The sequence below is a fragment of the Rhinoderma darwinii genome, chromosome 13 (genome assembly GCF_050947455.1).
Source record: "Rhinoderma darwinii isolate aRhiDar2 chromosome 13, aRhiDar2.hap1, whole genome shotgun sequence".
Taxonomy (NCBI): domain Eukaryota; kingdom Metazoa; phylum Chordata; class Amphibia; order Anura; family Rhinodermatidae; genus Rhinoderma; species Rhinoderma darwinii.
Window position 1 is genome coordinate 37190334 of NC_134699.1, and position 18781 is coordinate 37209114.

At 39.2% G+C, this 18781-nt stretch overlaps 1 protein-coding gene across 1 annotated transcript in view; it reads left to right on the top strand.

The window, feature by feature from the left end:
• LOC142666582 (ubiquitin carboxyl-terminal hydrolase CYLD-like) overlaps positions 1–18781 on the top strand; it is a 37445-nt gene that overhangs the window by 14628 nt on the left and 4036 nt on the right. The window contains exons 2-11 of the mRNA XM_075846685.1: positions 8370–8802; positions 13297–13423; positions 15386–15524; positions 15612–15719; positions 16282–16361; positions 16448–16514; positions 16640–16772; positions 16994–17102; positions 17275–17393; positions 18039–18231. Of these exons, the coding sequence (XP_075702800.1) occupies positions 8389–8802; positions 13297–13423; positions 15386–15524; positions 15612–15719; positions 16282–16361; positions 16448–16514; positions 16640–16772; positions 16994–17102; positions 17275–17393; positions 18039–18231 (1489 nt within the window). The 5' untranslated portion in view covers positions 8370–8388. The remainder of the gene's footprint in view (positions 1–8369; positions 8803–13296; positions 13424–15385; positions 15525–15611; positions 15720–16281; positions 16362–16447; positions 16515–16639; positions 16773–16993; positions 17103–17274; positions 17394–18038; positions 18232–18781) is intronic.

An 18781-nucleotide genomic window follows, 5' to 3' on the forward strand; every position in this document is an offset into this window, starting at 1 on the left:
TTTTGGTACATACAACTTTTTGATCACTGTTTATTGCATTATTTGAGAGCCTAAGGTGACCAAAAAACTGTGATTTGGGCGTTTTAATTTTTTTTCTTTGTACTGCATTCACTGTGTGAGTTAAATAATGATATATTGTAATAGTTCAGACTCTTACGGACGCAGCCATACCAATTTTGTTTATTTTTTTATTTTCTACATTACTTTAGAAGAAAATGGGAGATTTTTTGAGCTTTTAGTTATTATTATTATTATTATTATTATTATTATTATTATTTTTCACTGCTAATAACTTTTTTTGCACATTTTATTGGTCCTCCTAGGGGACTTGAACCAGCGATCATGATATCGCTGGTACAATACATTGCAATACTAATGTATTGCAGTATATTGTCATTTTTACAGGCTTCTAAGGGTATGTGCACACGTAGTGACCAAAAACGTCTGAAAATACAGAGCTGTTTTCAAGGGAAAACAGACCCTGCTTTTCAGACGTTTTTTGAGCAACTCGTGTTTTTCGCTGCATTTTTCGCGGCGTTTTCGCAGCGTTTTTTACGTCCGTTTTTGGAGCTGTTTTCATTGGAGTCTATGAGAAAACAGCTCCAAAAACGTCCAAAGAAGTGTCCTGCACTTCTTTTGACGAGGCTGTATTTTTACGCGTCGTCGTTTGACAGCTGTCAAACGACGACACGTAAATGACAGGTCGTCTGCACAGTACGTCGGCAAACCCATTCAAATGAATGGGCAGATGTTTGCCGACGTATTGTAGCCTTATTTTCAGACGTAAAACGAGGCATAATACGCCTCGTTTACGTCTGAAAATAGGTCGTGTGAACCCAGCCTAAGAGAGGGCAGCATAAAATTGCTGACAGGTTCGTCTTAAAAAAAGATATTTTGGTCTCTTCAATCCTGGTGATTTTGTGAAGCTATTGACATAGGCATAAGTGACATGTATGTACAATATGAAGCGTGTGTCTAATTTTCTTCTTGGGTCAAACATTTAGCCACAAACATGAATTTTCATGCATTTTTTTTTTTTACAAAAAATTTTTACTTTGACGCAAAATTGCATGAAGGCATATGTGTATAAATTGCTGAGTGGCATTTTTACAATGTGCCAGAAAAAAAAAAGGGATGGGGTTTAGTATGAATTTTTATTTTATATTCAGGTCTTATTTTTAGATTTCAAAAGAGTAAAAATTATCCTGTCAACCAGAGGAGCAAAATGTCCTGAAACCCCTGGCTTAATTTTGCTACACATAGGTATCTGTATGAGATCCGTATTACATATAGCTTTCGTGACTCTTTATTTCAGGTACTAATGACCAGTCTGTTAATTACAATGTAATTTGTTGTCATAGCTGAGAATAATTATTGCAAGCAGCAGATTCCTCTGGGACATGACGTCCATAAAGGTCCATAAATATACATCTCTTGTGTATAGCTAGCTGCCTGCTGTCAAGTCAAGACTGGATGGGGACTTGCACACATCTACCACGCTGCTTTTAGTTGCGCTCAGTAACAAATCACACCGGAAGACTGGCAGCTCAGGATTGTAAAGCACCATAGATTAATTGTATTCAACGCATTATTATGGACAGTGGCCAAAATTAAAAAATACTCGCCATGTACCTTGTACAGCAGAAACCATCATCTACCTCTAGCTTACATAGGAATCTTTAAACTAAAAGTTGCCTATGAAATGGCAAGTACAATAAAGTAAAGAATCCTTATCCTTACATTGCTGAGGATCCCCCTTTAACAGAAGGGCACTTGACAAGTTCCTAGAAGGACATAAGACCATAGACTTGTACACTTTTCGGTACTTCCTAGATATTAAAGGGGTTATCCGGGGAAGAAAAATTGCAAAAAATTGCATTGCATTAATATGTTTATGTTAGAAGTCACTTACTAATGTACTTTAATTTAAAATTCGGTACTAAATGGTGCCATTCAAACCCGATGAATTGTTCCCGGAAGTCCTGGAGCTTTTCTAAAATTGATGATGCGCCGACATGGCCCCACGTGACTGAGGGCTTACTTCCTGCGCTATTCATGATGGCGTGTTATCAATTGCATGACAGCAAGGGGCTGTCACATTATCTATTGCTGGAGTTCCCGAGCAGAGCATCAGCTAGTGCTTTGCTCGGGATTCCAGCGCTGCTCCCGACATTTGGTCAGTGACTTCAGGGGTTTCCAATAGCTGGAGTTCCTGAGCAGTGCATCAGCTGATGCTCTGCCCGGGGACTCCAGCACTGCTGCCAACGTTACTGTCACTGTCCATATATGGACAGTGCCGTCAGGATAGGCAATGTGACAGCCCCTTGCGGTCATGCCATTGATAACACGCCGTCGCGAACAGCATAGGAAGCAAGCCCCCAGTCACGTGGGGCCGTGTCAGCACATCATCAATATTTGAAAAGCGACAGGACTTCCGTGAACAATTCACCCGGTTTTAACGACACCATTTACTATCGAATTTTAAATTAAAGTACATTAGTAAGTGACTTCTTTTTACATAAAAATATTAATGCAATGCAATTTTTTTTCCCGGATAACCCCTTTAACCCCTTAGTGACCACCAATACGTCTTTTCACTCTGGTTATTAAGGGGTCTTAGGCTAGGCCGTTGCAATTTCATGGCGGCCCAGTCTAGCCCTGCACAGGTGTCCCGTGCAGGCCAGAGACGGGGCTCGGCTGTCTAATGACAGCCGGACTCCTGCTCCAACTAAATCGATCGATGTTTACTTTTGACCGCAGCCTTTTAACCCGATAAATGCTGCGTTCAATAGCGACCGCGGCATTTAACTTGTTTACAGAGGGAGGGAGCTCCCTCTGTCACCCATCGGCGGCCGGCAAATGCAATCGCAGGCCCCTGATGGGGTGCCACGGCAGCCAGGGGCCTGATAAAAGCCCCCAGGTCTGTCCTGGGCATATGCCTATTAGGACGTGCCGGAGATTGGCTGTCAGATTTATGCTGACAGGCAATAATGCTCTGGTATACCAAAGCATTATAGCAGCGATCTAAAGATCGAATAGTAAAGTCCCCTAGAGGGACTAAAAAAATAAGTAAATAACGTGAAATAAAAATTATTAGTAAAAATGACAGTAAAAAAATAAATAAAACCATTTAATTCCATAAAAAGTGGTTTTATTTAGTAAAAGTGTAAAAAATAAATAAAAGTACACATCTATGGTATCGCCGTGACCATAATGACACAAACAATAAAGTTAATATGTAATTTAAACCACAAGTTGAACACCGTAAAAAAACGCTAAAAACAATGGCGAAATTTTTTTTTTTCATTGCCCCCTAAAAAAGTCATAATAAAAGTTAATAAACAAGTCCCATGTACCCAAAAACAGTACCAATCAAAACTACGTCTCGTCCCGCAAAAAACAAACCCAAAAAATTACTACATTGACTGAAAAATAAGAAAATTACGGCTCTTGGAAAGCCACGATGCAAAAACGAATAATTTTAGTTCAAAAGTGTTTTTATTGTGCAAAAGTCGTAAAACATAAAAAACCTCTACATATGCGGTATCAACGTATTTGTACCGACCCATAGAATAAAGGTAATATGTTATTTACGCCGCACAGTGAACGGCGTCAATTTAAACTGCATAGAACAATGGTGGAATTTCAGGGTTTATTTCTATTCCCCCCAAAAAAAAGTTAATCAAAAAAATTATATGTACCGCAAAGTGGTGCCATTGGAAAGTAAAATTTATCCCGCAAAAAACAAGTCCTCATACAGCTATGTCGACGGAAAAATAAAAAAGTTATAGCTCTTTGAATGCGACTATAGAAAAACGAAAAAAAAAAATTGCTTGGTCATTAGGGCCTAAAATAGGCTGGTCACTAAAGGGTTAAATATGCAATTGTTTATAATTCATACACACAAATGGCATTAGGATAATGGTCTGTAATCGAGACCTAACTAATAATGTAACAACCCTTTTCCTGAAATACCCTTTTCACAACCCTCATATCAATTGTTGCTAAGTATATATCTACAGGTATAATAATAGAGGCAAATACAATGTCTCTGTTGGACGACTAAGAAGATGATTTAGTAACAGCGATATAAGAAGCATGGAAATTTACTGCTATGTGAATGTGGTTATACAGTAATATGTCATATCTGGAGTCCTGTCTATGCTAAATGTCTGTGTATAGGTTCAGATAGCACCAGATACGTGGAAGGGTGAGGTTTTGCACGGATAGGGGCCCAACCCAAACATAAATATAAAAGAGTATCCGGCACACCAATTTTGAAAAAAGGGTATTTTTTTTATTTATTTTGTTTTTGTTTTTAATGCCAGTGGCAGAGTGCGACGTTTCGGTCTAGATGACCTTCATCAGGCACTGAGCCGTGCTGGGAAACTGAATTGACGAGCGCTAGTGGTGCTGATAGCGGCTGGCCGCTGTATCATGGTGCTATCAGCACCACTAGCGCTCGTCAATTCAGTTTCCCAGCACGGCTCTTTGCCTGATGAAGGTCACCTAGACCGAAACGTCGCACTCTGCCACTGGCATTAAAAACAAAAACAAAATAAATAAAAAAAATACCTTTTTTTCAAAATTGGTGTGCCGGATACTCTTTTATATTTATGCTAAATGTCTGGCATTTCTAGCTTTTAATATCTCAGATGTCATGCCAAACAAGTACAGAAATCTAGTGCCAAATATTTACTTGACCACCACTTGCCATTCTTACTGACCATCCAATGTCACCCCTCTCCTGTTTCTATAATGTAGTGAACACTAAATTGTACTTGCAGGATTCATCGCAAGACTATGTAGTCCATGGGCAGATCAAGGGTACCATGGACCCTGGGCTGTTAATAAATTGTGGACCTCCCCCAGCAATTAAACCCGTTTTCCAAAGGCTGTGTATTCTCCTTCATATATTGTATTAGGGAGATAATCTCCCCTACGGGGCTGTAACATGTGTACTCCATGCGCTGCCATACTGTGCCCATGCACGTGACCATGGACTCTTACAGAATCTAATATGTGATGTTTGTAAAAGAATACAATAAACTATTTGTTTAGGACATTTTGGGGTACCAGCTCCGGCGCCCAATTGCTACCTTCTAACATATCTAGTGAACATATCAAAAGATGTATCATCAAAATGATATAATAAACATTATAAATAATATACATAAACAAACATACGTTATATAGTAAGTAATAATAAATTTTCATTATAACAAGCTTTTGACATTCTGCCTGAATCGCCTGTTGTGGACAGGATACAAATTGTTTCTAATTAGATAATTAACTATAGCAGGTTGGTTACAAGGACATTCTTACCAAGGTGCCCTGATTTACCTGTACAGAGGAGCAGGTGATTTACAGCTTATGAAGAGTGGCACAGGACAATGAAAGGCGTATACCAGGGCCATTTGTGGTCCCTGGCTGACATTCACAAGAAAAATTGGATGTAACACAAAGAAACACACAAAGGACCAACATAAGACAGAGAACACAGAATGGCATGTGTATTATTTTATGGGATTGCAAAAGAGTTGCCTGTCCCTGTTATTACATAAAAATGTATACACAAACAAATGCCCAACAGTAGCTTGGTCAACGTCATGATTGCTTATGGAAAATTATCGGTATAAGATATTGTAAGCACTGGTGTGGGTTTGCTGTATTCACATCTGTCATCACCTCTCCTGAATCCCAGCTTGGATGGGAGCAGGGAGAAAAAGTGGGGTAACACACACGTATAGTGTCATAAGTATTGGGTAAGATCACCCCGTCTCACAAAGATAACCACTTTTTAAACAGAAGTTGGCTTCTCTAACCCACGGTGATCAGCTGTCATCACCGTGGGAAGGTCTTTCTGATAGTGAATGACCAACCATGTAACGCATGGACACGTCGTGTAGTCGAGGGGGTCCTGAGAGGGGCGTCTGACATCCTAATAGGACATATTACAAGGTTGCAGGACTGTATAATGAGGAGGGAGGGCCCCATAGCAAAATAATAATAGTCATTCCTGGACTCCTTGATATAGGCCTTTGTTCAGCAGTGCCCCCTTTTCCTACCAGACTCACTGGAGTGGTCTGGCTCTATGGCAGGTACTCTTCTACAAAGTTAGTTCTAACAAGAAAAAGGCAATGTGCAACTGAATTACAAAAGGACAATGACAGAGGGACAATGTCTTATTAGTGGTCCCTAAATAGTTGTTTATGATCAATTACTTGTAGACTACTTTGTAGAACATCCTCTGCAGATTCTGGATACATTAGGACTGAAGCTAGGGATTGCTGGCTTGTACTGTTTGTAATACCTGCCTACAGGTGCCTGAGGTGTAAGCCTGGTAATGGTCACTTAACAAACTGTATATATTTTTCTTTCTATCTAACTTCTTATTACATCAGCCATAAAATTAAAAACCACTGACAGGTGAAGTGGATATAATTGTTTATCTTGTTACATTGGTACCTGTCAAGGGGTGGAATATATGGGCCAGCAAGTGAACAGCCAGATCTTGAGGTTAATGTGTTTGATGCAGAAAAAATGGGCAAGTGCAAGGATTTGAGCAACTTTTACCAGGGGAAGATATGGCAACAGATTGCACTAAGGGAAGAAGGCAAGCTGGCAGAGGCAGTGTGATGGTCTAAGCAATGGAAGACCTTGGGTCCTGGCATTCATGTGGATGTTACTTGGACACGTTTCACCTATCTAAACATTGTTGCAGACCAAGTACACCCTTCATGGCAACGGTGTTCCCTAATATCAGTGGCCTCTTTCAGCAGGAAAATAATTCTAGCTACACTGCAAAAATTGTTCACGAATGGTTTGAGGAACATGACAAAGTGTTTTAGGTGTTGACTTGGCCTCAAAATTCCCCAGATCTCCATCGGATTGAGCATCTGTGGGATGTGCGGGAAAAACAAGTCCGATCCATGGAAGCCTCAACTCACAACTTACAAAAATGTGTCAAATGTTTGTTTTGGCATAATCAATATTTTTTTTTTGTTGTTTTGTTTTTTTCTAAGTTCGAAAATCAACTCCGCCTGCTATCTATCTATCTATCTATCTATCTATCTATCTATCTATCTATCTATCTATCTATCTATCTATCTACAATACATCTATCTATCTATCTATCTATCTATCTATCTATCTAGCTCATTATCTATCTATCTATCTATCTATCTATCTATCTATCTATCTATCTATCTATCTATCTATCTATCTATCTATCTATCTATCTATCTATCTCATATCTATCTATCTCATATCTATCTATCTATCTATCTATCTATCTATCTATCTATCTATCTATCTATCTATCTATCTATCTATCTATCTATCTATCGTAATTGATTGTTATACAAGTGGCCCACACATCCTGTAGGTACTGGCCATGGTGCCAAGTTTAGATGGGTGTATCTTATATGTTGCTCTCTGTCATCCTTGCAGTATAAATAGTGCTTTTGCACAACACTGGTGACACAGAGAGATACAACCTCACCAGGTGAGTTATAGTCCTGGTGTATTACTGATAAATACTTCAGAGTATGATAACAAAGGACAGGGAAGGGGGAGCGGTGGGTTAAGTGATGTTTTGGTTAATAATTTCCAGAACATGTTGCATTCGATTGTAAGCTCCACAGAGCCAGGGACTGATGTAAATCATCATGTTCAACTTTCCATAAGAATTCTACTTATAATTTGTTTAACCATGCCATCAAATTAGCAAATGTTCATACTAAATATACTGCATGTGAAAGTATTATATATATATATATATGTGATAATAATTAGAACCAATTACAAGCAAAATGAATATAATGCCTCTGTATCCATATTTGCAAACGTATATATGCTGAACATAGTGCCCATCCGTCATGTGAATGGTCCCTTATCAAAAACAAACCCTTCCAAATGGGAGCTTGGGGTCCAGCTCCCAACATGAATGGAAAACAGCTGATTTTGCAGTGCAAACCTTGGCCAGACATTTCAGATAAATAGTTGTCCTTGTAATACATAAACGGCTTAAGTCCTTCAGAGCAGAAGTCCTCCAGAGCGGCTCTCCCTTCTGGCTCATAGAGCATGACTATGAACAGGCAATCCATTAATGGACAGAAGGTCATAGTTGTACTTTGGAGCAGCTATTTGGCCTTTGAATTAAATGTAGGGAGCATTTGCTGTGTATTTAGTGTGTACAGTGCCATGTTGTTTCGATTTTTGGTTTCCTTGAACGAAGAAGAAAAAACAAGAAAAACAAACTAGACCTAGATTCTAATTATTTATTAGCTATGTTTTCTTATCTTTCTTACACTCACTACCTCTTGCCTATTTATAATGATAAATAAAATACTGATTTTTAATTTTAGGTACTACAAAATATCCAGTATGAATTCTACAGCTAAGTCTCGGAGGCCATTTATTGTTCTAAGAGAATTTATGACTGGCCGGCACAGGGTGGCCTCTGGATCCATAGGCGTTTTCCTAGACAATGAACAAACTCGTGGTCGTGTCATGGATCTGCCTTTACGACCAGAAGTATCAGTGAGGAGAAACATGGTTCGGTTTCTAAGCAGGAGGGAGTCAGCTTTTTTGTATGGGATTGGATCACCTCAACGACGGCTTCATCTTCTAGCCAATGAGAAGTTATTTCTTGCAGTGTGTGGTTTGCAGATTAGTGATGTTGTCAGAGTACGTTACCAGGACTGTGCCGCAGTAGGTGTGGCCACTGCCATTTGGGAACTTTCTGAAAAATCAGGACTGTGTGAGCTTACAAAGTTACTGGTTGAAGTTGAATTACTGGTAAGTAAATTCATATTGGGTAACACATACATAATAGATCTACACCTTTCTTTCAATGTACACTACTGTCCATCATATAAAAGGTAGCACAACCGATGCAGCTGTTATGGAACCTATTATAAGGGTGTCCCAGCTCAGGTCAGTCCATATTTTTCAACTTTCCTGGATGGCCCGGGAGCCTCTAGAAAACGGGAGATCCCCAAAATGACGGGCACGTCTCCTACAAAGACCGGAATAGTCAATAGCTGCTCTGCTGAAAAGAACACTTCAGTGGCTTAAGCTTTACTGAGAGATCAGCGCCAGCAGTGCAAGTATAATGCAAACATACACATAAACATACAATGCAAACATATAATGCAAACATACACATCACTTCCTGGCAGCACTTGAGTGAGAATAAAATTCGTGTTTTTAAATGTTTTATTTTATAACTTGCTGGAGGACTGGGTATGGAGGCACTCTAGCTGGGGTACTGTGCAAGGGGACACTTTCTGTCTGAGGTACTGTGTATAGGAGCATTCTTTTGCTGGTGCAATGTATTCGTGGGCACTCTTTAGCAGACATGGGTATGGTGCCTCTTTTTTGCTTTAGGGCAGTCTGGCTATCATTATGAGAGCATGGTAACTATTTAAGGGGGGGTCTGATGCATGTTGTCAACTATAGGCTGGCGTTAACCTCCTTTCCTATGGGTCTGCACAGGGCTACCCCTATCAACTCTCAGAATATTACCAAACAAGTGAGGAAGAAAAGGACAGAGGGTCATGCTGCTCTTCTATTCCACAAAGGATGAGAAGGGGGTGGAGTGGGCAACAAACTCTGGTTCCTTTTGTCCTGAAATGACTGAGTGTTATTACATGAACCAACAACAGCGGGGGCCATTTTTATCTTTAACTATGGTGCCCCTCTAGGCTGCCAAATTAGGCCATTAAAGTAGAGGAGAAACTGAATACTTTTTGAGGGCACGATTCAAAGATGTATTAACAAAGGGATATATATATATTTTTAGTGCAATACTTTATTGGTTATAACTTTTTCATACATATACAAAACATAACCATTGCATAAAGTTTGTAAAAAACAACAACTTATAATCTTCTTTACGGCAAATGCATAGTGTGCACTTACAACTTGATAATAGTAATAGTCATAGGTAATTTCCTCATAGACTTCAGATATTGGTCACTCGGGCCTCAGCTATGTGAGTTCTAGTACACCATGTTCTCACATGGCTAATTTGTTTAATTCTGCACAGAATATCTGCAATAAATTACAGTACAATCTTTTCAATCGTGTTTCAATACTGTTAGCATTACAAATATTAACAAATATTTGTCTCGACTTAAAAAGTATTAATAAACAAACATTTAGACACGCATTGTCCAATCATAAACATAGTTTATTAGTCCATAAATGTGGACAATGCCCCCACACAAATATATACAAAAATATTTTTTTAAAACATAATTAAAATAGACTCCCTTGAGACCATCAAATTTACCTGCCACACAGTAGTAACATAGTCTATTTCATAATGTAATATGGCTCACAAATGTGCAGGGAAAAGTGTTTAGATCACAATCCCAACCAGAGTGCAAGACCAAAAAAATATATAAAGAATTACATAATATAATTCAAATACCTGTAGCTGGCTCATAGGAGAAAAACACTTTGACGCGCATTTCGCACCCTTCCTCAGGAGAGCTCCTACAGGTATTTGAATTATATTATGTAATACTTTATATATATTTTTGGTCTTGCACTTCGGTTGGGATTGTGATCTAGACAGTTTTCCCTGCACATTTATGAGCCATATTACATTATGCAATAGACTATGTTACTACTGTGTGGCAGATAAATTTGATGGTCTCAAGGGAGTCTGTTTCAATTATGTTTAAAAAAAATTAATTTTTTTTATATATTTGTGCGGGGAGCAGGGCGGATTAAGGGTACCATGGGCCCGGGCACTTTTTCAAGTCTGGGCCCCCCCCCCCCCAAGCTTTGAAGACAGAACTCTGAAGACGCTGTACCATATATTTTCAGATTTCTGTTTAGGCGGCCACAGATCCGGCACAGTTTTAAATTCCCTGTAAAAGCAGAATGAGCCATACAGAAGAGAAAAAGCAGAATACGTTGAAGAGGCCAGGAGCTTTAAATTGTTAGTAGTTTCAGGAGAAAAAAATCTGCTGTGCGTGAATTTAAACTTAAAAAAACAGTGTGTTTTGTTTAACCCCTTAAAGTCCAAGCCATTTTTTTTTTTTATTTTTTTTTTCACTCGCTGCCTTTTTAGAGCCATAACTTTTTAATTTATACGTCAATGGAGTGGTGTGTGAAGGATTATTTTTTTGCAGGCGGAGTTGTAGTTTTTATTGGCACCATTTGGGTGAATTAGAAAAAACGGAAATTCCCCCATGGTTTAGTTTTTACTGTATATATTTACCTTCTCTTAAGATAAAAGTAGATTTAACATCTACTTTTACCTTAAGATAAGGTAAATATATACAGCTCCAGAAGCAAGCTCAGTACAAATATACAGCCCCAGAACCATGCTCAGTACATACATACAGACCCAGAACCAATCTCAGAACATAAACACAGCACCAGAACCAAGCTCAGTACATAAATACAGCACCAGAACCAAGCTCAGTATAAATATACAGCCCCAGAACCAAGTTCAGTACATATATATACAGCCCCAGAACCAAGCTCAGTATAAATATAAAGCCCCAGAACCAAGCTCAGTACATATGTGCAACCCCAGAACAAAGCTCAGTACATATATACAGCACCAGAACAAAGCTCATACATATATACAGCTCCAGAACAAAGATCAGTACATATATACAGCTCCAGAACCAAGTTCAGTACATATATGTAACTCCAGATCCAAGCTCGGTACATAAATACAGCCCAAGAACCAAGCTTAGTACATTTATACAGCCCCAGAATCAAGCTCAGTAGATATATACAGCACCAGAACCAAGCTCAGTACATATATACAGCAATAGAAACAAGCTCAGTACATAAATATAGCTCCAGAACAAAGCTCAGTACATATATACAGTTCCAGAACAAATACAGTTCAGAGATCATTTGCAAATTCAGTTTAACCCCTGCCGTATAAGTTTGTACATCATAAAACGACAGCTCCCAGTATAGCCTGTACAATGGTTAGGATATACTGGTAGTTGTTTAACAAAAAAGAATGCTACCATCCGTCACCTCGCTGCAAATCATACAGTGACTACAGTACTAATCAGCCGCAGGGAGAATAAACATTTACACTGAGTGACTCACAGGTGACGTCTCAGATTCTTTTTAGTTCTTTTTCTCTTTTCTTCTCCATCCGGTCCTGACCTCTATGATGACTTCTCCCGGGCACTGCCCATTTCTGCAGCTTGCAGCACAGATGTCTTCGGCTCCTCACTTTTCCAGCATTTGCGCACTTATAAACAAAGATAAAATTCTCCTGGAGTCACACTCTATGCCCCTGAATATAATAGTATCATACACTGTGCCCCTGAATATAATAGTACCATACACTGTGCCCCTGAATATAATAGCATTATACACTGTGCCCTGAATGTCATAGTATTATATACTGTGCCCCTGAATACAATAGTATTATATACTGTGCCCCTGAATACAATAGTACTATACACTGTGCCCCTGAATATAATTGCACCATACAATGTGCCCATGAACTAAATTGTGTCAAACACTGTAAAGTAAAATACCACACACACTAAGAATGGCCCCTGTAGATAGCGCCAATCACAATGCCCCCTGTAGATAGTGCCAATTACAATGCCCTCTGTATCTTATGCCCCCTGTAGATAGCGCCAGTTATAATGCCCTCTGTACATAATGCACCCTGTAGATATTGCCCCCAACGCTGCCCAGAAAAAAAAAAACATTCTCACCTGTCCGCATTCCTACGCCGTCCTCCAGCGACGCAGGTCTGGTCAGAGACCAGACGGCATCATCTAGCGTAACGGTGCAGTCAGCATGATGACGTCATCGCGCTGACTGTGTCATTAGTAAAGCGCCAAATGGGAGGAAGGGAACGGATAGTTCCCTGTCTCGCCAGCGCTACAGTGAGCAATTGTATCCGCGTCCTAAGGACGCGGATTCAATTGGGTGAGTGGTCCCGCTTCATCCCGGTTCTCTGAACCGGCTGTAATTTTAACAGCCGGTATGGGAGAGCCGGGGCGAACTGAGCCCCCTTTCAGCCTCGGGCCCCGGGCACTTGCCCAGATTGCCGTCATTATGATCCGCCCCTGGTGGGGAAGTTGTCCATGTTTATGGACTAATAAAGTATGTTTATGATTGGACTATACATGTCTATATGGTTGTTTATTAATACTTTTTATGTCGAGACAAATATTGGTTTATTTATGTTTGAAGTATGTCTTGCTTATATACTGATGCCCAAAAGGTATTATAGGTTCGAAAATAATAACTGTTACCATCACAAGACTTGGTAATATTTTGCAGGACGGAGAGTTCTACAATAACTCCACACCACTGATAAAGGTTGATGCAGGCGACATTCTGACTGTAAGCTCTAGTGTACAGCGATTTCCACCATACAAGGGAACTGGACCCAATTCGGATGAAGAAGGTGAATGTCCATCGAAGACCATCAAATAATAGTGTTGTCGAGTGCAGCTAGACAAATATTTTTAAGAAAAGTCTTGGTATTTTCAGATGTTGTAAAGATAGATGTCAGATTATTCTGGTATTTTGGAAACAGATCCAAGTTCTTTGACGTAACACTAGTGACTTTTAGTTTCTTAGCGTAGCAATAGTACAAAGAATGTACGTCAATGAAAGCAGTCCCAGAATCCCTTCTGGCTTAGTCATGACATACCATGAAACTTATATATCTTACTGTAAGAAAGTCACATGTATTGAGGATAATTAGTATCTAATAACTGTAATTACAACATGTTAACCTTCAAGACATTTACAACTGCTATTTAATATCTCTGGCCTAATCGTATATATGCCTAAATATATGATTGCCGTATATGATTGTTTTAATTAATCTCTTTTAATTATTAGTTAAACTAAGAATTTTTGTGATGAAAGTAAAGTATGGCTTTTATATTCTGGTGCTCAGTATAATATCCTTAAAGAGTTCCCTGCTTTTTAATAAATCCTGCTAAACTAGCCCTAGTTGCATTGCATAGTATGGTCAAAAAAAGAAATATGTTCTCCAACTGCAACCAAGTGGGAAGTGTCAGGAAATTAAAAAGAACAAATTAGCATGAAAGAAGACAATTCCTTCAAAAGCCTAAAGAAACACTACCTGAAGGGATGAAGCATGACTTCTATCTTTAAATCTTGTGTCATGCACCGTCCCCTCAGGCCACGCAGCAGGTATAAAACTGTGTATCAGTTTTCCTCGAGTGTTCCATTAATGCCAATCATACTCAAGCAATTTTAATTTAAAAAACAAAAAGTAACCCTTAAAATTATTCATATGTGCTGTGTTCCACAACATATATATGTGTACATATATATATTTACATGTGTATATATATATATATATATATATATATATATACATACATACACATATGTATATACATATATATACATACATACGTATGTATATATATATATATATATATATATATATATATATACACACACATACATATATATACTTATATACATACATACATACATACATATATACACATATATATATGCACATATATACAATATGTATATATATATATATATATATATATATATATATATATATATATAAACAGAACAGTTTAAATTTGGCCCCTCTGCCCTGATCCTATGAACACGGGGCAATTGTTTGTTTACATATATGCCATCTAAATGGGTTGTATATGTACATAGATCCTTTTTGAGATATTCCATGCCCATGAATACAAACCAGTTCCCTTCCAGTTATGGTACCCAAGTACAAAATTATGTTGCTTGAGCGCGTCCCCATAATCCAGCTGTAAAGGATCTGCCAGGCACAGCTTCGGGGTTAACTCCCAGAACTAATCAGTCAGCACCTGAGAATACATCCCTGAGACTGACTCCAGCTTCCACCATTCAGGCTGGCAGGCTTAGGAGTGGGAGAGCCTATCGTAACCTGGCCAGACTCAGCTAGCTCCCGCCCTCGGTCTATTTAAGCCTGCACTTCCTGTCCCTCGGTGCTTGTGATTCTTTCCTTGTGGTTTCCTGGCCCAGCTACAGCTCCTGCTATTTTTGATCCTGCTCCATACAGCCCCTGGCTTACCGACTACTCTTCTGCTTTTCGTTTTGTACCTTGCACACTCCTGGCTTGACTCGGCTCGTTCACCACTCTGGTTGCCCACGGCAACGGCCCCTTTTCCTTGCTTGTGTTCCTTTGTATGTTTGTGGTGTTTGTCGTGCACTTACTGAGCGCAGGGACCGCCGCCCAGTTGTACCCCGTCGCCTAGGGCGGGTCGTTGCAAGTAGGCAGGGACAGAGTGGCGGGTAGATTAGGGCTCACTTGTCCGTTTCCCTACCCCCTGCCATTACACCAGCAAACCATTACTGAATGTGTTTTTTTTCTGTGTCTGCATAGATATGTACAATGTCTTGGAGGTCAGCTTAAAGGACCATCCACCTGTGCATGAATCTGATGTTCTGGAGAAGATTGTTGGACAGAGAAAGGGCATACAAGGACACTACAATTCCTGCTATCTAGATACAACACTTTTCAGGTGGGGACTACAGAAATCCTAATAACACACAGGACATTCACAAACATAAATCTTTGTTCTCATCTATATCTCTCATCGTTTTGACAGTTTGTTTGCATTTTCCTCTGTCTTGGATCACATCTTATGCTCTCCTGATGTTTGTGATGCTAAAGTACAGCGCATCTTGCGGCAAGATATTGTGAATCCCCTGAGAAGGTAAGCTTCTGGTTTAGGTCTATATCTGGCCATCCACATACAGACAGTGTGTAAAATAATTTAGCCGTATGGCCATTTTTAGCAATAATGTGTGTGGGACTACAAATTGATCTCTTAGATATTCCCAATAGTACTTAGACATTATGATTTCTGGTCAGTCAAATGATTCTTCTAGCATAATCAACAATCAAGATCGATAAAATGTTGGCGTAATAGAACAGGTTACTACAAGACTGAATCAGATTGTCAACCATAGTTTATTGCTTAGGCTTCTAAATTATAGTGAGATTTATCGTCACAATTATGGCATCTTTAATCGAAGCCAATATATTTACAACAAATTTCTCCTCACCACCATCATCCATGTGGGAGGGACAGAGAACTGGAGGTCCCCATTGTAGCGATCATGGGGGTCCCAGTATTGAAAGCTATACTGATCTAACATTTATCACCTATCCAGTGGATACGTGATAAATGTTTCTCGCTGGAATACCCATTTAATTTAATATGAAATGTGGGTTATTTACTGTATGCTGTATTTCACATCATATATATTTTGCAGGTGTGGATTTGTGCGTGCTGAGAATGTCATGAAGCTCCGAAAACTGCTTCGATGTGACACTTTTGTTACAGAGGAGAAAGGTTTGTTTGTAAATTTTGGTAGTTTTGCTTTTTCCATACCTTACAAGAACCTTGACGATTCAACCCCTCATATCAATCTCTTCTAGATCCTGAAGAATTTCTAAGTGCCTTATTACATGAAGTTCTAGCAGTAGAACCTCTTCTTAAAATCAGGTATTGTTTAGTGAATATGTGACTGTGTATGTATGATGCAAAAAAAATATTTCTATATAAGCCACAATGTCATTGTCTCAACTGAATGCTATGATGATATGTCTTCATCTTTTTCAATATTACAGGTGTAATAACAAGACCCAGGAAAGTAACAGCTATCAAATAATTGTGGAAAGGGATGGAACATTAAAGGTTCCCAGTGTCCAGACCCTGATGGACAGATCATTTAGATTCTATGAGGATCTAACATTTGACCAGGTGATCTCCCATTTCCCATGAAACCTTATCTACCCACATCCAAATGTGCCTTACTGTAGTTATAAACTTATCGCGAACGTAAGAATTCCAACTTCGAAACATTGAGGTCGCACAATACATACCATGATTAAAAGCCGAGTATACAACCCTAGGTTTAATCTCCCTTATTGTTCAAAAAGTTGAATTTTCTTTTGGGCTTATACATGCTGTTTTGTTCCCAGGTTCCAAGTTGCCTCATCCTTCAGATGCCAAGATTTGGCAAGAAGTTTAAAATGTTTCCATATATATTTCCTTCCCTAGAACTGGACATCACTCATATGCTACACACAAGTAAGTATCACATTATACACCTAGCAGTATTCCTCAAGCATTCTTAATCTGTCTCTTGCAAGGACTGTGTTTGGTAGACAATTGAGGATATAGTTTAGACGATGAGCTAAATGTTGTCTTTGTGGTTGTTTATTGTACTATTGAAATGTAATGTTTATGTACCTGTCTGAAGGAAGTATGGTGTGCTGTCTGTGTCTAAGTCCTGCCGAGTTTGAATGCACTCAGTGCCTTGCCGACCCACTAACCACAGACGGGAATGTTCGCCAGTTCTGCCATCTTTGTGAGAAACAGGTGAGCATCTACAGTAGAGATATGTATATATTGTTTAGACTAGTGAGTTATACATATTAGAACACACTTTACTTGAATTGAGATTCTGAATGTCCAGTCCAAAATATACTATATGGAAACCAGATAGAAGGTAAATTTTCCCAGTAATTTAAAGCGGCTGTCTAGACTCTACATTACGAAGACTTATTTGCCTCGCTTTATAATCGTTCTACCCTTGCTGTAATAAAAATTCGTTTTCCATTCACGGACTTCCTGGTGAGCCAGTGATGGGCTCGTGTATACACATAGCAGCCAATCTAAAGAGGTTCAGCAGCAGTGGGAAGGGAGAGTGCAGCAGCCTGAACCAATGATAAGAGAGGAGGTGCATTTCAGACTACCCCAGACCCAAATAGCAGATAAGGATTACCTACAGATACTGACTCGCATAACAGTTCTGAGCTTAATGAACATCTGCTAAGTAACTTTTACACAAATATATAGGCATGATAACTGTTGAGTATGTTGTGTTTTTATACAATTAACAATAAATGATGGATACTGAGCACTTATCATCCAATGACCAATGCTGTATACTGTATGGTATAGACATATGTCCTCTTTTAAGGTGAAGTTGGCCTCATAATTGTCTATCTTTTCTACCCATAGGTTCATTCAAGCGTTGAGATGAAGGATCACAAGCCCACAAGGCTTGAAACGCAAACTAAAGTTTCTAACCAAAACCAAAAACTTGAATTGTTGGCCGTTCTCTGCATAAAGACCAGTCACTTTGTCTCATTCGTTAAATATGGGCCAGGCAAAAACTCTTGGGTCTTCTTTGACAGCATGGCGGGAAGAATAGGTATGCAAATGAGTTTTTTTGACAAATAAAGAAAGTATTTGGCAGCTTAGACATGGTCTCACGCATCACTTATTTAAATTTTAAAAAAAACTCAGAACACTCCATGTTCTAGTTCTGGGAATACTGCTATGTTCCCCTGCAAAGTCCAGGAGTGGAGGTGCTGGTGGAGCTAAGTTCTGTCAGCACGTCTGCAAAATAAGTGACCGCTCGTCCCATCCATAGCTCCGTGGGACAGGAGCAAGCGAGGGCTGATCAATGATGTCTCGTTGATCGGTGCTCGCTGCACCGGCGAAGTGTCAGCCGGTGTAAAAGGGCCTTTACTCTTTAGGGAGTCTGAAGGGCTCCCTAATGAATATTTATAATGGGGAACTCAGGTCTTCACTGGAGCTTCCCTTTCAAGAGCATTTGCACCATCAATTATTCAACTGGTATCATGCTGTTGAAGATTTTTCATTGTTTCTTTTTACAGCAATTACATAAACTTATGTGTTCTCTCAGAGTTTTTCTTTGAAAAGCTTTAAAACCTTGCTCCTCTAATATCTCATGTACC